Raw genomic sequence first — 25,606 nt, 5'->3', positions numbered from 1 at the left:
GCAGTGCTCGCAAACACAGCCACTAGGAACGGGCAAGCAGACTGCCATCAGAGGGAACCAGAAGCCCGAACGGGGACCAAGCAGGCGAATTAGCAGAGCCCACTTTAAAAACTTACTACAAAGAGAGGACTGAGACCGAGTGTCCGCACGTACGCACGCACGTTCAGATGGCTCTCGGGGAAGAGCAGGGCACACTTCAGCTGACGGAGAACAAGAATGGGAGCCTGGGCTGGGGGTGAGAGCACAGCGCCACACAGGACGCAGACTTGGAACCCAGGAAACGCGCGACAGAGGGCAGTGCTGGCCCCACGGGGCCAGTCAGGACCTGGGGTCCTTGAGAGTGGGGATGGGGGGGAGGGGCGGGCAGGGAGAGCGGCAGGCCCAGAGCAGGCGTCTGCAGCGGGCTGGGCTCCACAGCACGGCTCCAGGCTCAGGGAGAAGGGTCGGGTCACGGACGCGTCCCCCAAGGCTGGCAGTGAAGTGGGAGGATGCCTGAGGGTCTCGAGAGGTCAGAACACAGCGACAGGGCAGCAGCACGGCAGGGGAGGCGGGAGGGAGACACAGCACGATAAGCAGGAGAGCGCCAGGGGCACAGGCAGGACGGGCCGTGACTGACAAGCAGACACCCGGCCCTCCCCCGGGCCTGGGCGGGGCAGAGCGACAGGCGGCCTCCTGACCAAGGCGGGAGGCCAGAGCAGCGGGCGGGCCGTGCTGCAGGAGGCCCAGCAGGCCCAGCACAGCTCCTCACGTGCCCAGTGCGGGGCTGGACCTGCAGCAACCTGGGCTGCTTCTCACGCCTTACTGACCCCGTGGCAGTGTAACCAACGGAAACAAAGACTCTCTGAGCCCTGGAGCCTGGCACACACCACGCCGCGAGCCAGGGCGGGAGCAGGAGCCCAGAGCTGCCTCGGGAAGAGGCTCCTCTGCGTGGAGGACACAGCTCTGGCTGCCTGGGGGGTGGATTCTGAGCCTTGCTGCTCTCGCTTCAGGGGAACACGTGGGACCTCAGGAGCAGACGGCCAGCGCAGAACAGGGAACGCACCCAGCAGGGGCCGCAGCCCCGGCCGACCTGGTTCCTGAGACACTGACCAAATGCCCTGGCGCCCTCATCAACACGACCTCCCCTCGGCAGTGTGGTGAGGACAGCACTGGCGGCCACGGGAGCAGCAGGCCCGCAGGACGCATGGTGAGAAGGGCAGGGGAGCCTCACAGCACCCGCGTGGCGACCCAGCGTGCGCGACGCGCTCCCGCTGTGGGGCAGGCGGGCTCTGCTGAGACACCACTGCTGTGCTCCAAGGCAGAAGCACGGGTGGTGGGGCTGGGCAGACGTCTAGGAGCAGCCGCCGCCCGCTGCCCAGCTCCTGGGCAGCCAAATGAGACGGCCTGAGGTGACACGGGTCTGGCCGCAGGCACGGCTCCCACAGGGCCGGCTGCTGTGGACCTGGGGAGGCAGAGGCTGGCTGCTCCTCCACCCACGGGCAGCCGCAGGACAAGCCCGGCAGCTCCACGCAGCTGCCTCGCCTGCCGCCGCCCGCGCTGTCTGCGCCCTGAGTGCAGGACAGACTTTAGGAGGGACGCCACCCGGGTTCCAGCAGCCCGCACAGAGGCCACGCTGCTGGGGCACACCGCTTCCTCCGTGCCAAGGCCTCCACGGCGGCAGAAGTCACACCGTCCCCTCCAGGCCTTTCCAACTCCTCTCAAAGGCATATGAGGGTTTCACACTGGGGAATAAAGTGCATTCATTTCTAAAAATTGAGGGTGCTGCCGAGCGCCAGCGGTACCCGGCTAACACACGGGTGGTGCATACGTCACTTTAATTCCATCAGCATTTGGCTAAGAAACCTCGAAGCAACAAACGGAAAATACCTCCTCCCTCGGTCTCTGCAGCTGCCGACGCAGCAGAGGGGACCGGCTGGTGCCTCTTCATGTGCTTCTTACAGTGAATGGCGGTGCGGAAGCCCTCGTCACAGAAGGGACACTTGTAGGGCCGCATGCTCATGTGCGTGGCCATGTGACGCGTGAGGCTGCCGTTGGTGGTGAACGAGGCGCTACAGATGCTGCAGCTGAACGCCTTCACCCCTGTGGCGACAGAGGAGACAGCAGCATTGGGGAGGACCCGGCCGCACAACCAGCCCAAACGCACTCAAAGCAAAGAATGTCAATAAGCTGGGACTTAAAGACGGTGTCTGCGCTGTGTTTCCAAGCTTTCGAAATGGACTGTGTTGAGAGCATGGAAACTGACGGAGCACATCTTACCATATTCTCTACTGACACTAACAGTCTCTGAGAAGACGTTTCTCAAAACAAACCAAGTCACCGGGCGCAGCGTGATCCCAGCTACTCGGGAGGCTGAGGCAGGAGGATCGCAAGTTCGAGGCCAGCCTCTGCAACTTAGCGAGACCCTGTCTCAAAATAAAATACAAAAAGGGCTGGGGATGTGGCTCAGTGGTAGAGCTATGGGTTCAATCCCCAGCACCACAAAAAACAAATGGAGATGGAGTTTCCATCTCCAGCGTCTTCACCTAAGCTGGCAGTGCGTGTGCCAGGTGGACCCAAGTGGCGTTTCAAGTCCATTTTTGCCTCAATGCCACAGCAAATGCCTCAACTGTGCCCCAGGAGGAGTCCACTGGGCATCTGTGGCTCATCTCAGGGAGGCCTGACCCCAAGCCCTCTCTCCTCTACATCAACAACTCAAGGAAGGACCCCGGGGGGCGTGTCCATGCCAGCCTGGCCCTTGGCGGCTCCTCTTCCCTCCGATACAAAGCCCTGTACAGAACACGTAGCGTAACAAACACGTGTCACTAACATTAGCTATGTACGTTGAACGCGTTCAACAGATAAACATAATACACTGAAAATATATTTGATTGTAAACCATGTATCTGATAAAGGTCCAATGACCAGAATATATCAAAAAACTCTTAGGACTCAGTAACAACAGGCAAACTATCTGCCTTCAAAACGGACACAGGATCAGCACAGACATTTCTCAGCCCAGGAGCCACGGAAGGCACACACCAAAGCCACAAGGGGCCACACCCTGCGTGGACCCGGTGAAAAGAGCCAGCAGTGAGACTGGCAAGCACGCGGAGTAGCGGGCCCTCCCACACTTGCTGGGACTGCAAACGAGCAGCCACTTTAGGAAAGAGCCAAGGACACTCACGAGCTTAAAAAGTGTCATCCTGTATCCTAGCAATTCTGTGTCCAGGAGAGACACAGAAACAAAGGTCACCCAGGTCAAGAGCAGGGTTCTTCAAATAGTCAAAAAGTGGAAGTAACCCCAATGTCCCCTGATGATGGGCAGCACGTGAGTGAAAAGTGGCAGGCCCACAGAAGGGACACACTAGCCCCGCAAAGGACAGCAGAGCTGACGCGGGTCACACACAGACACCTGAGCGTGCCGGCCAAGCGGAAGAAGCCAGTCACGAAACACCACAGGTGGCAGCCGCCACGTCCACGGCACGTCCACAGCACGTCCACGCAGACCCATCCGTGAACAACAGAAGGTCGAAGGTGAAGGTGGGGCCCTCGAGGGGAGGCCGGCCAGAGATAAAGAGGTCCTGAACGGCACAGGTGGCCCCGCGGCGCACCAGGAGCAGTGCCATGGCAGCAGGGGAGCCCCCCGCGGAGCTGCCGCGCCACACACGACGGCCACGGCCATGCGCACAAAGCGGACAGCGACCTGTGTGTGTCTTCTCGTGGGACCTGAGGACGCCGGAGGAGACGAAGCCGCGCCCGCAGAGCTTGCACTTGTAGGGCTTCTCCCCGGTGTGGGACCGCACGTGCTGCTTCAGGTGGCTGGACTTCTTGAAGCCCTTGCTGCAGTAGTCACACCTGCAACCAGACAGCAGAGTTCAGAGCAGGGCCAGCCCAGCTAGGAGGACGGGCCCAGCTCTGTGGCAGGCACCCAGCGAGGGCTGCGGCAGAGGCCAGGCCTGCTGCCCAGGCTGGACAGCACAACAGATGGTACCACTAGTGGCCACAACTGGCCACACCGGGTTCTGCAGGGTGAGGAGTCCATGCCCTTCATTCTATCCAGACTAACAAGTCCTGCAGTGGCTCCCCAGCAGGCAAAACAGGCGATTCCTCAGAAACCCTTCAAACACAGACAGGACAGCTGTGGGGACACTGACGCCTGCCACTGCCCGAGACCGCCCTGCACCTGCAACCCACACACTGGCTTGGTTAACACTTCAAGGAAGCAGACGGTGCTAGTTATTCTGCATGCACAGCCATGCAGGGTCGCGTCCTCTCAGTAGCTGCTTCAGAGATTAGAATCACTTTCCCTAATGCGTCCGACCAGCTGCCCGGATCCACCGCCCATAAGGCTGCCTGTCCATTCACCCTGATCACGGCTCTGGGGAGCCCGCCGTGAGCCCAGGTGGAGAGTGGGGACCCAGCCCACCTGGAGCAAGTCTGCTCAGGCCCCATCCCCAGGAGGCATGCTGCTGCCTACGCCGTCCCACGCCACAGGGAAGGGCAGCGGTGGGCCTTAGACAAGGACCTGCATCTCAGCACTTCCAGAGACCCCTCCACACCATGGCTGCTCCTCTCCTACACACGTCCTCATGAGTGGCCAGGACACAAGGCTCTGAGCCACTCGTTTGGGCAAGAATACTGGTCCCTGTACTGGTAACTCTCAAATGTGGGCTTCTAGCCTGGACCCCCCAGTGCTAGGCTGGTGGGAAGGACATGTGCATGCCATTCTTCTCAACCATCAATCCCAGCAACCAAACCGAAACTGCCCTCTAGGGGGACAGCAGGTGCTCAGGTCACATCTTGAGGTGCTCCTGGATCCTCTCTCCTGCACCCCTGTGGTAAGTCCCGCAGGACTGGCCTCTGAACACACCCAGTTTCCGCCACTGTTCAGCAGCAGTGGCTCCCCTCCTACCGGCGGCCGTGGCCTCAGTGCCTGCTCCTGCTGCGCTCCTGCGGGCTCCTGCACAGCCTGCCCGTCACCTCCTCCCTCGAGGGAGGCAGCTCCGGAGCACTGAGGCTGAGGCTCACTCAGACAGTGCTGATGCCCAGAGCAGGTGCTAGATGAACACCGTGAGCAGAGCTCACACCTGGGGAGCCGGTGACCCAGGACCATGGAACTCGCCAGTCACACTTGGAAACAGCAGAGCCAAGAAGCCGTCCGTATGTGCCTCAGCCCAAGGGTCCGCAAAGCAAGACCAACGCTCCCACGTGTTCTTGAATCTGCAAACTGGCGGAGTTCCTGGTCTACGGCCTTTCAAATGTGAAGGAGCCAACACCTACAAATGCTGGTTCAAGGCACTTCAGCTCTTGCTTGGAAAACAAACAGCACAGAAAGGAAAGGGACTCTCGAGAAGGGTGTGCTTAGCAGAAGAGCAGAACACTCACTTTCTAAAACCTTGACTGAGAGCATTCCTTTGAGGTAAAGCAGTTCATCAGTTTTTAAGAGGAGCTTTTAGTTAAAATGACCTGTTTTTTTTTGTTAAATGACTCTGGACAAAAGTATTAAGACTTCAAAAAGTACTTTAAGAAAGGAATACAATTATCAGAACACAGCAAAGCCAAGGCGACCTCTGTTATAGACAACATTCACTTTGGCTTCCTTTGGCGGAACTCATCTTCCATTTTCTAAGAAGACGGCAGTCTCACTCCCTGTCCACCGGGCCCTCCATGGTGAGTGGGCACACGCGCTCTGTGAGGAGCGCCGTGCAGACGGGAACCTGCGCCCGGCACAGCTATACCTAGAAGGCACAGGGCCTGGGGCAGAGACGTGCCACTGGGTGGGCACGGGGCTCGCCACGGTGACAGAAGCTGAGGCCCAGGCCCTGGTGTGCGGCTGAAGGAAGCTGCAGTCCAACCTGGCCCTGCCGCTAGCAGGCTGTGCGGGTCGCCGCTGCTGGCCCAGGCCCCACAGGAGCAGGCGCCCAGCCCCACTTCAGAGTCTGAGGGACCCGAGCGCCCAGCCCCGCGCCAGGGCGGGCACCGCATCGGCACTGCAGGCGGGAGCCAGCGGGTGGCACTACCTGTAGGAGCGACGGCTCTGGTCCTCGCCGTCCTCCAGGAACTGGGGGCGCTGCGTCTGCAGGTCCAGCTCCTCCTGGGAACTCTCCTGAATCAAGCGCGCTGCCTGAAACGAGGAGACGCAGAGGCAGGGCTTACACTTCTGTCAGCAGTGATGCGCGACCAAGGATGAGGGCGGGATGCAGTCCCCTGCCGTCGCTGGGCCACAGGCGGACCTGACCAGCAGTGCTGGCCGCCTCCCTGTCCGCTGCACCACTGACGTACTGTAGGAGAGACGCCTCCATCGGCTGGACTCTCGCTAGCTGCTGCGGTGGCACTGCAGCTGCCCCTGAGGCCACATGCTACCGGCATGGATGCCAGCCTGTGGTGCCGCTGGATAGCGGGCCTGGTAAAGGACACAGGCCCCTCCTGGCCCGCTGCCTGCTGGCCGCACGAGGCTCTGCCGGGGCGAAGACGGACAACAGCGCCACTGGCCGTGGACCACACACCTGAAACCAGGCGCCTTTCAAGTTATTCTTTCAGTTATTTTGTCACAGTGATGGACAGATGGTGAACACGCTGGCGGTGAATGAAACCCGACTTTTGAAAAGATGAAGTCTCCTCTCCTGTCACAAACGACAGGGCGAGAGAGAGGACCTGCCACCCACCCTAGGGACGGTCACACATAGAACAGTCACCGTGACCCTTCCCACAACACAGGCTCATAGCCCAGCCTGGCCAAGGCCTGCCGACCACTTCTGAACCAGAGGGGCAACTAGGCCTTGGACTCCTGGAAGGCAAGGGCAGTGTGCAAACAGTGGAGCCCACCAGCCTGCTGACCAAGGGCTGCTTCTGATTTTTCGCCTGACTTTCAGGACCAGATGGGACAGCAATTCTGCTACCCCTGCTGTGCCACAGGTTCCTAGAGGCCCTGGATGAGGATCTGCTACCCCTGCTGTGCCACAGGTTCCTAGAGGCCCTGGATGAGGATCTGCTACCCCTGCTGTGCCACAGGTTCCTAGAGGCCCTGGATGAGGATCTGCTACCCCTGCTGTGCCACAGGTTCCTAGAGGCCCTGGATGAGGATCTGCTACCCCTGCTGTGCCACAGGTTCCTAGAGGCCCTGGATGAGGATCTGCTACCCCTGCTGTGCCACAGGTTCCTAGAGGCCCTGGATGAGGATCTGCTACCCCTGCTGTGCCACAGGTTCCTACAGGCCCTGGATGAGGATCTGCTACCCCTGCTGTGCCACAGGTTCCTACAGGCCCTGGATGAGGATCTGCTACCCCTGCTGTGCCACAGGTTCCTACAGGCCCTGGATGAGGAGAAGTTACTAAAGAGCAAGCTTGCTACTCCAGACTTGGCACCTGCTTCCAGCCACATGGTGTCAAACCACGAGAAAGCACTTGTCATACGCTCAGGTCTACCACTGGGCAAAGCTACTAAGAGATTTTAAGAAAAGAAGAAAGCAATTAATTGGTCATTTTCATCACTACTAAAAAATTTCTAATAACAGGAAAATCAAACAAAACTTAAATGCCTCCAACTTGAATAAGATATTAAAAATTTTAATTACATGATTAAATAATTTCAATATGTTAGCATTCATTTTACTTTCCTTCTAACTTATTTCTTTTAAGATTCCACAAACAAAAACACTTAGATCTTGTGCAAAAGCCATATCCTTCTAACTTTATTGCCCAGTCTTATTGACTTCCTGGCTTCAGCTAAAACAGCAAAGCCACATCATGCTGCTGAACTCACTAAGTCAGGTCAAGAGGTTTCAAGGAGAGAGTCTGCATGCTAGACACGGAGGTTTTCACAGGCAATGCCCAAGGCTTAGCAGTACAGCAGTGGGCATGCCCTCAGAGGCCAGCAAGTTCCACATGACCACAGCGAGACAGAAGAGCATCTGCCCGGGTAACTCACACTGGCCCTCCTGTAAACACTCACTACGTTCATCGTGTCGGAGCTTGGGACCTGCAGCAAGTTCTGCTGGTGGAAACTCGTGGACAGTGCTTGCGACTCAAGAGTACTGGAATCTTGTAGTTGTTGCACAGGTGGAAACTGAGTCTGTTGATTGTATGTATCCGTCACTGTGAAACCTGAAATGCATTAGAAAGAGAGTTCTACAGAAAATAGAACAGTGTTTATACAAGAAAATTTTAAAATTGGGTTTATAGCTGGGCACAGGGGCTGCTGGGTAATCCCAGAAGCTCAGGAGGCCGAGACAGGAGGATTGAGAGTTCAAAGCCAGACTCAGCAATGATGAGGTGCTAAGCAACTCAGTGAGACCCTGTCTCTAAATAAAATACAAAATAGGGCTGGGGATGTGGCTCAGTAGTCCAGTGCCCCTGAGTTCAATTCCCAGTACTTAAAAAAAAAAAAAAAAAAAAAAAAAAATTGGGTTTATAAATTTAAAAATGTCTAAAGGTACATTTCTACTTTCTGAGACTCAGGATTCATTTTTATCAGCAGCTCCAAGATGGTCTGCACCCCACAAAGATGACTTTGGTGCAGGCTTTAGAAACCAGTCACGAACACCAACTACTCTCAGATCCCAATTCCTACTCCAGAGTCTGTGGTTAGAAACTGTGTGTGGAATGATTGTGAAAGTCAGCTTCCAGAAGATGTGACCAGACCACAACATCTGTGTCATCAATTTTAAAATATTATATAAAGTATGCAAACGTTATTTGGTTTGAAATCATAAATTCTAGGGGGGACTTAGAGAAACACCTAATGTGGTTCATGAAAGTGAACCTGGGGTAGGTCACCTGGCTTGCCCATCTCGCCCTGACCGACTGACCTTGAGACAGCCCTGATGGCTCAAAGGACTGCTGCGTAGGAGTCGGCTCTCCAAACTGGTCCATGTGCCCTGGGAGAGGGCCCTGGGCACCTGCAAACCCATCTGCACAAGAACAGAAGAAGGAGTCCATGTGCTGAGGCCGCTCGCTTTCAGACGCATCATCCACACGTGGGCTTCGCACCTTTTCAAAAGCCAGCCTCTTTATTTTGAAAAGGTAACAGGGAGGCTAGGACATTGCTCTAATATTTCCATAAAGTAATATTCTAAAATGCACTTACTCCCAGAAGTAGGTAAAACCCTGCTGGGAGCACATGACCCCAGGCATTGCAGGGGGCGAGCAGCGTGTAGCCGCCCCCAGACCAGAAGAGAGTGGGACACGTCCCCGAGGTCAGCACGCACGCCTGTATGCTGACAGGCCTGGGCGAGGCAGGGAGCTGAGTGAGAAAGCAGTCAGCACACGCTGTGCGCACTGCCACAGCTGAGCTATGTTTGCTTGTACCAGACTTTACAGTCGAAGGAAGCCGTGTGCTGCTTTATGTCAAGAGCCAGGCACCCAAGAGCACTGCATCAGCCCGGGACCCTGCCTGGGGGCACTGCTGCAGAACGCGACTGACGTGCAGCACACGCTTCGGAGGAACGAGGTCCTGGACATGTGAAGGGCACTGCAGGTCATCAAGCACACACAAGATCCTGGAGTGTGCTTCCAGGTGCACGTGACAGAGTGTGCATCCGCTTGAACAAACAGAAAGGCACTGCACTGGATCGGGACAGTAGGCTGTGATGCAGCCCTGAGGTTTCAAAGACTTCCAAAATCTGCTGCCAAGAAGCGAGGTGACTCTGAGTTTAAGACCAAAAAAACAAAAACCCTCGCCCTTAACAGTCTAGTAAAGTTGAAGAGTAAAGTGGGATTGGAGAGCATAAGGGGACCCACCTTCGTCCGCTTCCAAAGGCTGATCCGTCAGCTGTGGCCCCAGGGCCGCCTCTTCTGTGCCCACCACGTGCTGCGACCCCAGGTCCAGCATGGCCTCGGGGTCAGCCGCGACGGGCTCGGGAGCCTGCTGCAGCGCCGCACCCTCCATCTCCACCGGCATGGGAGCTGACACCTGCATGCCAGGCTGGTCCTCGGTGCCGTCGCCCTCTGAGGCCGCCTGCTGGTGCTGCTGCAGCTGCTGGGCAAGTTCGTATCTTCAGGAAAAGCAACGGCGAGTCACAGTTAGACACGGCCAGACCTGCTGGGGATCTGGTCACGGAAGTTGTGATTTACTGCAAAACTCGTGCTTTCACTCTTAGGGGGCTTCACTGTGAAGCCGCGACGGCGACCAGCTAAACTCACACACTACTGGTGACTCTGAAGGGAGCCCCACTGCTTCCAGTGCCGTCGCAGAGCGAAGGACACGGAGGCTCCCGAGAGACAGCCAAGACACACCCAAAGTCGAAGCACAGGAAGGCCTCAAAGACGCAGCAGCTCAACACTGGAGCTCCCCACTCGCTGCCGCACGGGTCCACGTCTCCGAGTGACCTGTCCTGGCCAGCTCCTCTCCAGACCCGCCCACGCACCACCAGCAAGGGCAGTGCCGCAGGAGCCAGCCTGCCGTGGCCCTGGGCCCACCACGAGTCACATTCCAGGTGGCCTTGTGCTCATGCTGCTCATGGCAACATCCACGTGCAAAACACATGCGGTACATATTCACCAAGGTATTTCTCTTTCAAAGAGAAAGATGAACAACAAAATTAGTGGCTGCCTCCAACAATGGCCTGACTGACCAAATGGACAGCATACCTGCCACCTAACCAGAGGCCGTCCACTCTGCCTTCCCCACACTCCTGATCAGACCCACTGAGCACCACCACGGGCTCCACCACAGCCTAGGAACCTGCCTCCTCACACTCTTCTCCCTACCTCCAGCATTTTCTGGAGCCAGAAGCCAGAAATCACACTGACAATTAGTGAAATGCAAATCACAACTGCTCTAAGATTCCACCCCACTCAGAATCGCAATGATCAAGAATACAAGCAACAATACATCTTGGTGAGGATGTGGGAATGCAAAGTGGTGCAACCACTCTGGAAAGCAGTGTGGAGATTCCTCAGAAAACTTGGAATGGAACGGCCATTTGATCCAGCTATCCCACCCCTTGGCTTATACCCAAAGAACTTAAAATCAGTATACTACAGTGACACAGCCACATCAATGTTTACAGCAGCTAACTAACAATAGCTAAGCTATGGCACCTACCTAGGTGCCCTTCAACAGATGAATGGATAAAGAAAATGTGATATGTATGCATGATGGAATATTACTCAGCCATAAAGAAGACTGAAATCGTGGCATTTGTCAATAAATGGATGGAATTGGAGACTACCATGCTAAGTGAAATATGCCAATCCCAAAAACCCAAACGCTCTCTCTGATATGTGGATAATAACCCACAATAAGGGCAGGCAGGGAGGGAAGAATAGAAGTTCATTGAATTAGACAAAGGGGAAGGAAGGGAAGAAAGGGAGGATGGTAATAGGAAAGATAGCAGGATGAACTGAACATAACTTTACTGTGTTCATAGATGAATATACAACGAGTGAAACTCCACATCACACACAACTGCAAGAATGGAATTCTAATTAGAATAAGCTTTACTCTGTGTGTTATATTACGTCAACACATACTCTACCGTCATGTATAACTAAAAAGAACAAAAACAATTTAAAAGAAGCAAGCAAGCACACCACCAGGCCTTTGCCACCACAGCTCTGGCAGTGACGCAGTGACGTCAGCCTCCACCACGCTTCCCCAGGACGCAGGCCTCACAGGCTGGGTCGGGGAGGCCTTGATGCTTGTTTGCCCGGGCTCCTCCCCACACCCTTACTATTGGAACCATGAGAATAAGTCTTTAGGGTAAGTGTGTGGTATTTGGGGAACCTCCAAAATGTCAAAGGGACCCAACAGCATCTGCCTCTTTGTGGGCAGAACCCCAGAGGGAGAAAGCACCCCAAACAGGCTGGCCAGCCAGTGGACTGTCACCTCAAGGTCAGACGCTGCCAAGTCCCATGACCATCTCCTGCAGGCACATTGTTCACATGATGCTCCACGTCACACAGCTGACCCCGTAACTGCAGCATTGGCCATCATGTCCACCAATGAGGGCCCAAAAGCCATGTTCCCAGTCCTAGCCCAGCAGGAACACGGCAAGGCCAGGTTCGTAATGGAGGAAGACAGGGCTCGACACACTGCCGGGCAGGCAAGCACTTAGGCTCCGGAGCCAAAAGGGGAGCCACCGTCTTGCCCTGTGGGCAGAGCCCAGCATCCTGAGCGTCTGCACAACACAGACCCGCTTCTCACGCACGTGCACGGTGCGCAGCGTCCCTGTGAACACAGCACAGCTTGACGGAGCTCCTGTGAGGTCCACCAAGAGGCACCACCCACACGGCTCCCCCGCGGGTCCCAGCAGCAGGAGGGACCAGTGCTGGTGCTGACAAGCCAGCCTGGTCCTCAGATCCATGACACACCAGGTGACGACAAAACCGCCACAGACCAGTCACCCAGCACTTGGGGCTGGGCTTCGGGGCGTCCAGGCAGATGCGTCCAGGTCACGCTGCAATCACCCCTAACGTTGACGTCCCAGGCACACAGCCTGACACTCTCATGGGACCTAGTCACTCACCTCACGTGAGCCAGAGGTGACACTTTGGCTCTACAGGTCTGACCACCCCACCACGGGGCCTCAGGAACACCTGTCCCTAAGCCAGCTCTGGTCAGAAATGACCTCCCCCGGAGAGGAGCAGCAGCGACTGAACGATGGGTCGGAGGCTGCCCAGACACAGGTTCAAGTCCAAGCCTAGGACCATCACCTCGGAGATGCACCGATAGCTGCTGGAAAGCACGGCGTGCCCAGCCCCGCACCACCTGACCGCAACAGGCAGGGCCAGCAGCCTGTCCAGTACCTGCTCCCCTGTGGAGGGAGTGGACACCCAGGGCTCACCTAGCACAGACAGCCTCAGGGGACTCAGGATGGCGACACTGGGGCTTCGTCTGTGGCACTCAGCAGATCTGGTCACTGGCGCTCGGGGTCTGTGGCCCGCACACCCGCAACCACGAGTGACACCACGGGAACCAAAGGCGGCTGCTTCTTAGAAGCGCACCCACCACCACCGGGAGTCCCGACCCGAAGACCCACCTGTGGGTTTTCATGTGCTTCTTGCAGTTGAGCGAGGTCTTAAAGGTCTTCTGGCAGTAGGGGCACATGTAGGGCCGGAGGTCATTGTGAATCCCCATGTGTCTGCGCAAGCTCCCGCCGGTGGTGAAGGCCCCGTTGCAGACCAGACACTTGAAGGACTTGAGGCCCGTGTGCGTCCGCACGTGCGCCTTGAGCACGCCTGCGGACACAAAGCCTCTTCCGCACTGAGAGCACTTGAAAGGCTTTTCCCCTGTGTGCGACCTGCAGAGAACCGACCTTGGCACCTTCCTCACGTTCACACCCCCTGGCACCTCCGCTCACCACGCTCCGGGCCAGATAGCAGAGGCTGCGGCAGCTAAGCCAGGAGTGCTGGCACCAGCCGCCCCCGAGAGCGGAGAAGCGGCCTCCAGGGTCCGGCCTCCTCCTGCGCCATGCCCTCAGGATCCAGCCCCACTCCCCTGCGTCTGCACTCCGGCTAGCACCCGAGCTCCACGGAACACCCGGAAACCTAAGCTGCAGTCTCACCAAAGAAAACAAACGCTTCTGATATTTCCTGAAAGCTTCAGATACTAAAATATAATGGGAATACCAATAAAATTCAGCAGCAATTTCTGAGTAAAATATCTTAGTCAAGACACCAAAGAATAAAAATATCAATTACCAACATTTGAGGGTCAAATATGACATTCTAGATACCAGAACCTAACAATACCATTCCAATTCTTCTGGAGGTCCCCAGATCACCAAACCTCTGGACTGCAGTGCACGCCCTCTCTGGACCCGCAACCCACCTGATGTGTTGTTTAAGATGGCAGGACTTCTTATATGCGCGATGACAGTAAAAACATTTGTATGGTCGATCTGCTTCATTTACAAAATTATTATTAAAATAACTTTGGAAAAACTGGTTTCTTGGAATGGGCTGGATAAGACCTGCAAACCAAAAAAAACAAGGCAGGAATGATTCAACATAAGCGCTAATAGAATTAAAAGTCAGATGTACTTGCTTTACCCTAAAGATGGAAACGTGGATGCTGCAGAAGCCAGCATCCCAAACGCGATTTTAATGTGTTAGGAACTATGCAAAAAACTAGGGGAAATACCAACACACTGACATACCTTGTCCACCATGAGAGCGTGTCTGCTGTCACCATTATTTCACTCAAGTCTGCAGCCAGCGCTTTGTGAATGTCTACATGTACGTGCTATAAAGGCACTGGTTGACATGGAATTTACATGACTATATCCAAAATTGAGGTCAGGATTTCAGACTCCTTATTTACTCAAAATAAATACTGCCCTTGAGCTCCTCTGACAAATTCAAAACACCACTGATTATAACAGGAGCGTCTGTTCTAAGAAGGTCAGCATCGTCACAGAAATTTCATTCTACAAAATCTACAAATAGCAAAATTACTAAAAATCATTTATGAATTTACATGCTTTTATTCCAAAAAGGGTTTCCTTAGTTTGTTCATTTATAAAGAGGATTCAATACACATCATTCAGGACAAACTGAAGTGTCAACTTTTGAGTCACCTGATAGGCACCAAGCACCAGAAGACAGACTCACACTCAGTCCTGGCCAGCCCTGGACTGGCCCTCCCTCTGCCACCACCAGGCTCCAACCCTCCCTCTCCCCTCCTGCCTCCTTCAGCAGAACACCAGCTTCTGTGCAGTAACCGCACATCTCTTGAGCACTTTCCTGACCTTCCCCAGAGGTCCAGGGTGCTTCAGTTCTTTCCCCTAACGCCCACTGCTCCTCCCAACTTTCCCAGGCGGATGCGTGCAACACCCTTCTCTCCGTCCACACGCTAGTGTCTTAGACCTCTGAGAACCCTTCCCTGTCTGGTCGCGCTCCCTTTGCCAGTCTCGAAGACCACACTCTTCCAACGTCTCTTAGACCTGCTTCTTCATCTCCGTCCAGCCACCATCTCCTCATCCACCCACTCACTTGGCCATCCGTCCACCTACTCACTTGGCCATCGATCCACCCACTCACTTGGCCATTGTCCACCCACTCACGTGGCCATCGTCCACCCACTTGGCCATCATCTACCCACTCACGTGGCCATCGTCCACCCACTCACTTGGCCATCGTCCACCCACTCACTTGGCCATCGTGTTCACCCACTTGCATAGCCATCGTCCACCCACTCGCTTGGCCATCGTCCACCCACTCGCTTGGCCATCCGTCCACTCACTCGCTTGGCCAACCGTCCACCCACTCGCTTGGCCATCCGTCCACCCACTCACTTGGCCATCCGTCCACCCACTCACTTGGCCATCGTGTTCACCCACTTGCATAGCCATCGTCCACCCACTCGCTTGGCCATCCGTCCACCCACTCACTTGGCCATCCGTCCACCCACTCACTTGGCCATCGTGTTCACCCACTTGCATAGCCATCGTCCACCCACTCGCTTGGCCATCCGTCCACTCACTCGCTTGGCCAACTGTCCACCCACTCACTTGGCCATCCGTCCACCCACTCGCTTGGCCATCCGTCCACCCACTCACTTGGCCATCCGTCCACCCACTCACGTGGCCATCCATCCACCCACTCACGTGGCCATCCGTCCACCCACTCACTTGGCCATCCGTCCACCCACTCACTTGGCCATCCATCCACCCACTCACATGGCCATCATTCACCCACTCTCATGGCCATCGTCCACCCACCCCCTTGGCCATCGTCCACCCACTGGCCCACCCCTCTGGACCCTGATGCTCTCGCCACTCCCTCGGCACACCTGCCCCGGCCTGTGTTCTACGGTGTCTGCCTCAGCACCTGCCACTCCCTGCTTGGTTTCACGTCTTCCCTAGGCCATGAGTTGTCAACTCTGGGTCAAGTTTGTGAGTTCACACAATACTGTCTAGCAGGAGGACACACAGATGCAGCTGCTTCAACTAACTCCTGTTCTCAGCATCTAAGATATTAGGGAAATTCAGGTAAGAATAAATTCAAACCAAGTTCATTTATTAATGGTCTTATGGTCGACATTTATTTGATATTCACTGTGTTTGGGGAACCCCATTAGTTTCAGGAAGGTGAATAAAAAAACTAATGTGGCTGTTCTCCAAAATAACTACAAATAAAAAAACAAAATAACTGCAACTAACAAAAGCAATGCCTTTGGTCATGACCAGGCGTACTGAACCTCCTGGCTCCAGCGCTCAGCCGGGGACCACTAGTGATGCAGAGCATTGCTGAGGAGGCACAGGCGTGTGGCGTCCCATGCGAATCCCACTCACACACTCCGCAGTCACCTGGCCATGCTTCTCACCGACACCTGCCTGCTCTCCAGGTCCCTCCACTCATCCTCTGGACGCGTGCACAGTGGCACCAGGTGCACTGAGCCCCTAGAAGGACATTTCAATGACTTCTGACTTTTCACTGGCGTGAACACCACCACCAACCATCCCAGGGTGCACAGCAGTTTTAGGGTTCCTCTCAGGCATGTGGTTTTCATCTCTGAGGTGGTGCTCAGGTACGTGCATTTTTAAAACAGATCCCAATGTGATTCTGAGACCTTTTGGGGCAGAAGTTCCTATTTTGAGACATTAAGTAAAATAACAGTCATTTTTCAAATGCTTCATTTTTTACATTCACTAATTTGCCTAAACAAAATTCGTAAAATTAATAATTAGGCCAATTATGAGGTTTCAAACTCTAAAGAAAGAAATTAAGGATAAATAAAACATGTAAGCGCTAAGGTGCTGAATGTCTTGGTCATTTCTACTGGATCAGCAATACTTTAATATATTTGATCTTTAAAAGGAAACAGCTTATCTCAAAGAAAGACAAGGACAGAGTTTACTTAATTAATGTAACAAAACTCACTAGAAACATCCCTGAAACATCCTAGAATTCCTTCTATCATAACAGACCCAAAAGAGCTTTATCTCATACACACACACACACACAAATCCAAAACACTTCTGTTCCCAAGCACTTCGGACAAAAGCTACTCGACCTGCGTTACAACCGACCTGAGGCCACAGGTCCCCAGTCTGTACCTCAAGTATCTGAACATCAGTCCCTGGGCTTCAGAGAAGAGCCCCCAAGAGTGCAGCAGAGGCCACCCCAGAGCTGTGCACACGGCTCCCTGGCCCCACCTCTGGAGCACAGGATACTGGCAGCAGATGTGCAAAGGACCTGAGCCTCAGCCCTGCCCAGGAGCCAGAAGACCCAGGTCTAGGTCCCCCACGGGCATGGCCCGCTGCATGACCCCAACATGTCCACAACAGTGAGCAGCAGGGTGTGGGCAGCATGGAAGGCAGCGTGAGCCCCTGTGCAGCAGTGCACATTTTAAACAGGTGGCCACGTGACACCACGCAGCCAGCCATCTTCTGTGAAGTCAGAGGCTGAGCGGCTTGCTACGCACGCATATGCATTCTGACACTTTTCCAAAGGTGGTACTGGTGTTAAGACAAGTATTTCGTGCTGTAAATAACTGCAGGTACTAGACCATGCAGCCTCCCAATCAATCAAAAATTGTTTCCTGTGAATAGCTGCCTACAAGTTCTCCTCCACTCCACCCCGCAAGTCCCTTCTGTAACCCCAAGGAGCTCCACACCAAGACAGCAACACACGTGCAAATAACGACGCCTCTGAGCTGAGAAACAGCCTGCAGCATAGTCCCTCAAGCAGCCCGGGCAGCAGAGTCCAGCCCCACAAAGGGTCAAGGTGCAGCACCTAGGAAGGCGCCCAGCAGAGGTTCCACTTAACCCGGAAAAGCCGCAGAGTAGGAGTGAGAACGGTGGCATCATTCAATCAAGGGCTCACGGCCTCTTCGGCATCTGACTCCAGTCACAGCGATCCAGAGGGGGTTGTCCCCAAGCCGCCCAGCTGGAAAGGACACGAAAGCACCCTCCAGACACCCAGGAGGCCAGCCCCAGCTCTTCAACACAGACACAAGACCGCCTCGCCCCTCTGCCCTGCGCTGCAGCTTGGCCCTTTCTTCTAAGGTCAACTGCGGTCGGAACATTACCCAGGAAAAGAGCCACTTTATCCAAATTTTCAAATGTTCTAGCAACTAATTGTAGGTATTTACAAACAATTTTCACCTCAATTGTATCTGTGCTTACACACACAATTTCACATTTTCCCTTTAGTTTATCAATGACAAGTCATCTATTTTACTATTTTTTTTTAAGTTTTGTGAAATAATCAAATTTATTTTATTTTAAATTCTTTTACATGTACTAATTCCTTTCTGTTTTTTTATTTACATTTTTCTAGCTTGTGAGTTAACTCGTAATTTTCATACTTATTTTTTAATAGGAAATACTAAAAAGCCTTAATTTTTCTGAGGACATCTTTGGTCTATCTGACCTGTGTATGTAACACTCGCATTTATAAACAATTTCAGTTTCAAGTCTTGCTTTCCCTTAAAATTAAATTTTAGATAGTTATTTTTTGAATTCATGTTTACATGGAACTTTTCAGTGACATTTTCCTATATCATAAAATGTGGACCTTTATTTCATGTATATTTGAGAGTGTATAATTTAAGGGAAAAGACCATACAAAGCTATTAAAATACCCTTCTTAATGTGTGTACTCAAACCTTCTTACCGTGTTTATCTAAATTGATCTTTTTAGTAGTTGCGAATCTCTCATCATACTTGAGAATTTGAAAACTTCTTCCTTCTTATTGCTTTTGGTTAATACATTTTGACGCAATGCTCTTAAATATATAAAGTTCATGACTACTGATCATGTTATTGATGGTCTATGATTCATTTCAACCTAAAATATATATCTGCACACTATTTGAACTTTTTTATACACAATTATATTTTGTCTGATGTTAATTTTGCTTATAGACTAGATTATCTTGCCTAGGAAATTCATAGGGACTACATAAAAACCTAAATTCATACACAGCATTTAATTAGTGGTACAGTTTGAATGCTTGTATCCCTTCAAAAAATTCATACTCTGAAATCTAATCCCAAAGAGACAGTAAAAAGACGGGGGTCTCGGAGAAGCAACTGGGTCTGGAGGGCAGAGCCTGCATGAAGAGGATCCTGCCTTACATGAAAAGCCCTGGACAGCCGCCTGCCCCTCTGTCCCCCAAGTGTGGACAAACCGAAAGTGCTGCCACCAAGGAAGGGCGCTCTCGCCAGGCACCCAATCTGCCAGTCCCTGATCCTGGACTTCTCAGTCACCAGAACTGTGAGAAATAAAGGTCTATTATTTATAAGGGATGAGTTCATGCTATTTCTGTTACAGCAGACCAAATGGACTAAAACGAGGTTTCTTGAATTTTGCTCTAGTACTTAAAAAGATCATTTTCCCAAGGATACTGGCAAACAGTGTTCTCTTTCTGGCTACTTACCAGATTCATGGTTTGGCTTGTCTATAATATCACTGAGCCTGAAGGGTACTTAAAAGCAGGCAGTTTTTTCTTTTCGATGCAAAGATTAAAGCAGCTCAAACTGCTTCACTGTGTCACGCACCTCCTGGGACTTCTCAATGAACACAAGGCATGCCGCGTGCTCTATATTAAAACCCCCTGTCACCTTGATGGTGCCACCAAGGCAGAAACACCTCTTTAATGAGGATTGCATACTACTACCTCCACAAATGCACTGCTCGCCTCTGAACCAAAGCATACTGAGCAGTAGTTCCCGATTTTCATCTTGACTGTGAAAGATACTAGTCCACAGACAGAGGGGTGCTCGACAAAGATGCCATCGGCCCGCAGGTGACACTGCTGAGCAGCACGCACAGATAGGTGCTGCACAGGAAGGCACCTGACAGACGCCTCTTACCCAAGTCAGTTATGAGAATCGGCTCCTGCAGAGGGATGTCGGGGACCGGAGCACTGGCCCGGCCCATGCGGACCTTGGCAGGCTTGCGCTGGTGCCTCATCTTCCGCAACTCCGTGTGTTTGAAGTGGGAAGCAATGTGGGTCTTCCTATGGCCTGAGGTGCGGAACTTTTTGTCACAGTGAGGACAAGCAAAAGGTCTAACTCCTAATAAAAATAAGAGCACAGTTCAGAATTAGTTCAAGAAGTCAGAACTCAGCAAAAAATTCTAACACAAAATGTTAGTATTCCCAATATTGATTTGCATATTCATTTGTCATTCCATACTTATAATTTCGAGGCTTGTATAAATTATTTTCTCTTGTTTATATACAGTGCATAATGACAGAGGACACATAATATGAGCATTTTACATTACAAAGAACACTTTTTTTCAGGACAAAGTCTAAAGTTGTAAACTATGGGCTTCGAGCCACTGGTCCTCCTTAGGAAATGTGCCAGGGTGCTCATCCCTCAAGCTGCTGCTGCCCCTGATGACAAGACCCACCTCCAGGTCCTGTACACCGGGGTCTGAAGAGCTGTCAGTCGCTGTTGACAAGCAGGAGGGGTAAGTAACAACCAAGTAATAATATCCTAACATCTTCTACTGTGTTCCTTTTCTGAGAGAATTTTTTCCTAATTTTACTGGTAAATAAAAATGCAGATTCCAAAGGAGGGTATAACAATAGTAATTCCAATTCCTTTAAATTCTGATGCACACAGCCAGCCCAACAGGGAGAGGGAGGCTGAAGGTGCAGGAGGGGACCTGCCAGTGAGTGCGAGCTGGGAGAGGGAGCCGCACCATTCTGAACTCCACCCTCCTAAGCTCCTAAGTTCGCCTTGAGCACATCTAGGTAAGCTGTGACTCTGAGAGGAGGCGCTCCTGCGAACCTCTCTTGCCCTACCAGTGGCGGCGGCAGGCGAGCTAGGCCCGCTCCCGCCCCGGCCCAACGCAGGCTGTGCGGCCCGCGGCCAGGTTGGTCTCCCGGCTGCTCCCGAGCCCGCTCGCCGCGCACCTGTGTGCAGGCGGATGTGCACCTTGAGGCTCCCTGAGGTGGAGAAGCTCTTCATGCAGTACTGGCACTTGAAGGCCTTGATGCCCGTGTGCGTCTTGATGTGCGCCGTCAGCGTGCTCTTCACCGCGAAGGCGCGGAAGCACTGCGGGCACTTGAAGGGCTTCTCGTGGGTGTGGATGCGGATGTGGCGCACCAGGTCGCTGGGCTTCCGGAACTCCTTGGTGCAGTAGGGACACACATGCCACCGCACGCCGTTCTCCTCCCGGATGGAGCCTGGGGCGACAAGGAGAGGAGGGCAGTCCAGCGGCACAGGAAGGCCGGGCGCGGAGGACGTGCACCTGCCGCACCCGTGCGCCCGCCACGCCGCATGCAAGGGCTGCGTCAGCCGCGGGGAGGACCCCAAGGCCAACGTACCACAGCTTAACCTCGAACCACGCCCCTAAATTACCCCGGGAACAGCTTAACCTTGAACCCGCCCCTAAATTACCAGGGGAACAACTTAACCTTGAACCCCTGTCCCTAAATTACCCGGGGAACAGCTTAACCTTGAACCCCTGTCCCTAAATTACCCAGAGTACAGCTTAACCTTGAACCCGCCCCTAAATTACCAGGGGAACAGCTTAATCTTGAACCCCTGTCCCTAAATTACCCAGAGTACAACTTAATCTTGAACCCCACCCTAAATTACCCAGGGAACAGCTTAACCTTGAACACGGAGACCTTTTTAACCTTGACCCCATGGCTAAGTTACCAACTACAATGGTTTAACCTAGAAGAGGCCCTGACATTCCATGAGAACTGAGGCAAGACCTCCAGGACAGATAGGCAGGACGAGGGAGCAGCTGAACACAGCATCTGCAAACCAGTTCACAAGCCAGCACCAGCTGCCTGCATAAAGCCAGGGCAGGTGATAGGGGCTCACCAACTCTGGGAACAAGAAGACAGGGATGATGTCTGAATAACTATTTACTGAGCCTATCTCACACCACAAATAAAAAGTAATATGAATGCAAATAGTCAGCAAATGTAAATCCTTCAGCTTCAAAGGGAGATTTACAGTTGACAAAAAAACGGTACATAACACTAGAGTCCCATGATCGTATGTACAAGACTCCTGCCACTACTTACTGTTATTATTCAACTCCAAATCAAGGCTGAAACTACTCCTAACGCAAAGATCACAAATAAAATTTATGTAAATATGCAAAATGATTTCTAACCTACATGAAGATTTTAAATATAATAAGCACGCTTGTTTATTTTAAAAAGTTTGACTAAATGTACTTATATGAAATTAAATAAGTTTCTACAGTAGTTATATAAATTCAAATAAATTCAAAAAGATTTTGGTCATGTTAATGAATCCACCAGAAAATTTCAACTCAAATTTATTTTACTGTGTATGCACAGACAAAAGTTTTGTTAGGGAAAAGAAAAATCTCATTTCTTTTTGTTATCAGCAAATACAGAAAATTTCCACATCTGTAAAAGGAGAAAAATCAATCTTCAATGATAATAGTCTTTGCAAGAATAATTCACATGGAAAGAATATTACATAAAAAAGAAAAACAATAACGTAACTATAACTTTTTAGCCAAAGTTAAAATTTCATCTCTGAAACTGATTTTTTCCAAACAAAAATGAAAATATACCTTTAAATATGAAGAAGACACAATATAAAACTGTCACCAAGTTCTAATTATTTCTGGGAACAAACTGAAACAAAGATTCCAAACTGGCAGTCCTGAGCTGTCTCAAAGTGTGACCTGCATGTGCAAAGATGAAAGGTTGAATCCAGGTGCTACTGTGACAAAGGGGAGGCCGCACTGCGAGACCCACATCCCGCGAGGCAAGCTCCAGCACAGGGCAGCAGCGTCCCTCCTCAAACATGTCAACATGTTTGTAAAGAAAAAAAAAAAAAAAAACAAAAAAAACACATAATCTTCTCTACCAGAAAAGGAATTTGTAAGAATCACTGTCTACTCTGAGACTTTTTTAAAAGTCTAAACACAGGAAGAGGTGAACAAAACATCAACATAGCACCGAACAGGAAAATATAAAGAGCCACTGTATTAGAGCCAGGGAAAGTCCCCTCTATACTGCCTTTAATTTGCAGTGTTACAATGATATATAACCTAAAAAACCTGGAATCCAAGTTTTAATACATAAGATTTAATAAAAACACCCTTTCTACTTAGAAACAATAGTTACAAGAAAAATTTTAAATACTACTGAAATACAAGAAAAAGATGAATAAATTAAACTCATCGATTCTCTCTGATTTAATTTATTATTCACATACTGACTTTTTGGAAACATTAGCAGAAATGAATCTGAAAAAATAAATATGGGAAAATTATCAAGAATATACTTCAAACAGAAAAAGAGTATTAAGAGATGACTAGGCTTCCTAGTTACTAAAACGCACAATAAAGCCTAATCATAGGTACCAGAACCTATGAATAAAACGACTGGTGGACTAGTGGAGCAGAAGAGGGAGAAGACCCAGGGAGAGCTGGAGCGGGTCGGTCCAGGGGGCCATCTGGCAAGGCGGCGAGATACAGACCTACTCACCAATGGTGTTTGGACACCTGGTGGTCAGCCAAAAAGAACTGAAATCGATTTAACTTAAAACATGAAAGTGTAAAAGCACTGGATAAAAGAGGAAGTTATGTTTCTATAAGTTGGTATTGAAGTCTAAATATTACACAAGCCCAAAAGTCAAAAATGATTGACAAACTTGGCGATATAGACAAACATTTCTCTCAACAGGTTTTTTTTAAACTCAAAAAGGCATATTAGAAAAGAATGTGTGTCACAAATATAATTACAAAATACCACCATCTTTAATGCATTCTAGTCATGAAAATCAAGAATTTATCTAACAGAAAAAATACAGGTGTTCTTTAATATGAAAAGCTCTCAACCTAAGTTTTGTAAGAGAATGTAATTTACAGGACAATAAGGTACCAATTTTTAACCTGTCGGATGAGTACAGAGGCCCCAAAATTTTTATTAACAATTTTTTGAAAAGGCTATGAGGAAACAGATACTCCAAGACACTGTTATTGGGAGTAGAAACAAAACAATAAATATTTTCAAAACAAAGTAATTTTCCTTTTGTTAACAAACACATAACTGATTTAAAAAATGAAATTTGTGAGCGGTCCTAGGACTGAATAGCAGCAACATGCTGGTGGTGATGCACTGTGGCTAGGTGCGGCTGTTCTTGATTTTAGGCGATACATAGTGAAGAGTTCAGAGTTAAAGCGGGGTCACATCTGCAGGCCACTCAGAGAATCCAGGAGAAAAGCAGCCAAGTAGAGAAGGCAAAAGCAGTAAGATGGGAACATTGGGGGAATCTGGATGAAAGGTATATGGGAATTCTTTGTATTGTTTCGAAACATTTCTATTAAAATTAAAATTATTTCAAAATTAAAATCTTAAAACAATCTTTATAGAATTTACCCTTTGAAACTTTTGACTTGTAGCAATGTGCCCCACAGATAAATTTACATGTGTGAATGACATAGCTGCAACATACCCACAGCAGCACAGTGATAGCAAAAGACTGCAATTAAGTGGAACGGCCCTGTATTTAATAAATAGGTTAATTAAATAAGTTGCGACGTATCTATAAAATGGAACACCACTGAGGAATCTTAAAAAATAAGGTATCAGGTGGAAAAAAGAACCTAATACAGAGACACACAAGCACACATCCTGATGAAAACGAAACCACAGGAAAAGCACGCGTTCCCTAAGCGCCGCGTGCCGGCACCATTCTACACACAACATGTGAATTTCCTCCTTCGGTTCTCTCCCATCTGCTCCCTCCTTAGCCAGTCTACGGGTGGGAGAGACTAATGGACCAGCCCGGATGTGAGGGCCAGTGGGGCCAACGTTCACAGAGGGCCCACATGGCCCCAGAGCCCAGGTGTGGCTTCTCAGTAGGTCTGACCTCCCAGCTTTACTCCAAGAAAAGCGTTCCCATGCACCAAGGACGGTACCAGGCTCCATCATCCCTGCCCTTGCACTGACTAGTGGCGAGGCAGGCAGGCCTGGCGTATGACCAACACGTGTGGCGAGCCCTGCAGGTGCTGAGACAGGTGCTCACACTGCGGAGTGACAGTGCGGACCCTGCGGATGAGCTTCATGGAGGGCACAATGCCGAGAAGCTCCTGCATCCATGAGGTGGCCCTCGGCTCACTCGGAAGGCAGGAATGTGACGTCCAGGAAGGGCATGGCCTGGGTACACTCGCCAGATGAAAACAGCGAAAACCAGGAAAGACACGAGTCCAGAGACCCACACGTCAAGACAGCCGGGTACAGGATCAGGTGGGCACCCCAAGACAAAGCCCGTAAGTGCAGGCCAGGCAGGAGTGTGGAGGCCTCACGTCTGCCAGGAGAGGAAGCCCCACGTGTCTCGCCTCCATCAGTCCCACCCCAGGGCGGGCCAGACAGACGGGGACCCCAGATGCCCTTTCCTCTCCCTTCAGTAGCCAACTCTTTAGGGCTCCCGCCCAAGGTAAGGCCTGCTATTCCAGGCTGGTGAGTAGAAAGGACAGTCGCTGAGAGTCAGACGGACCAAATTCCTTCAGAGAGAGACAAGGGGAAAGCTTCGGAGGCACTGTGAACTACTGAAACAAAAGCAGCCATGCGCCTGCAGGCGTTGACGCCTGACAGTGGAGTTACCGTCCTAACGCTGGGCTTTGCTTTCATTAGCTCTGTAATCTGAAATGACTGACAGTGCTCAGATCAGTGAACAGCTGACAGAGGACGGCGTGTTGGCTGCTGTGGAAAGCCTCACTTC

The 25,606-nt window shown here is 51.5% G+C and overlaps 1 protein-coding gene across 2 annotated transcripts in view; it reads right to left on the bottom strand.

The window, feature by feature from the left end:
* Nucleotides 1–25,606, bottom strand: part of Znf236 (zinc finger protein 236) — a 93,572-nt gene that overhangs the window by 31,849 nt on the left and 36,117 nt on the right. For both annotated transcript variants that reach the window (XM_047526301.1, XM_047526302.1), the window contains exons 10-19: nucleotides 20,794–21,066; nucleotides 19,742–19,945; nucleotides 13,750–13,891; nucleotides 12,959–13,219; nucleotides 9,717–9,970; nucleotides 8,786–8,887; nucleotides 7,930–8,081; nucleotides 6,000–6,103; nucleotides 3,683–3,834; nucleotides 1,867–2,079 (exon numbers count right to left, since the gene is read on the bottom strand). In XM_047526301.1, coding sequence (XP_047382257.1) covers nucleotides 1,867–2,079; nucleotides 3,683–3,834; nucleotides 6,000–6,103; nucleotides 7,930–8,081; nucleotides 8,786–8,887; nucleotides 9,717–9,970; nucleotides 12,959–13,219; nucleotides 13,750–13,891; nucleotides 19,742–19,945; nucleotides 20,794–21,066 — 1,857 coding nt within the window. The remainder of the gene's footprint in view (nucleotides 1–1,866; nucleotides 2,080–3,682; nucleotides 3,835–5,999; nucleotides 6,104–7,929; nucleotides 8,082–8,785; nucleotides 8,888–9,716; nucleotides 9,971–12,958; nucleotides 13,220–13,749; nucleotides 13,892–19,741; nucleotides 19,946–20,793; nucleotides 21,067–25,606) is intronic.

Source organism: Sciurus carolinensis, chromosome 15 (genome assembly GCF_902686445.1).
Source record: "Sciurus carolinensis chromosome 15, mSciCar1.2, whole genome shotgun sequence".
In the NCBI taxonomy this organism is placed as follows: Eukaryota; Metazoa; Chordata; class Mammalia; order Rodentia; family Sciuridae; genus Sciurus; species Sciurus carolinensis.
The sequence above is the reverse complement of the archived record's forward strand: the minus strand, read 5'-3'. Positions and strand labels throughout refer to the sequence as shown.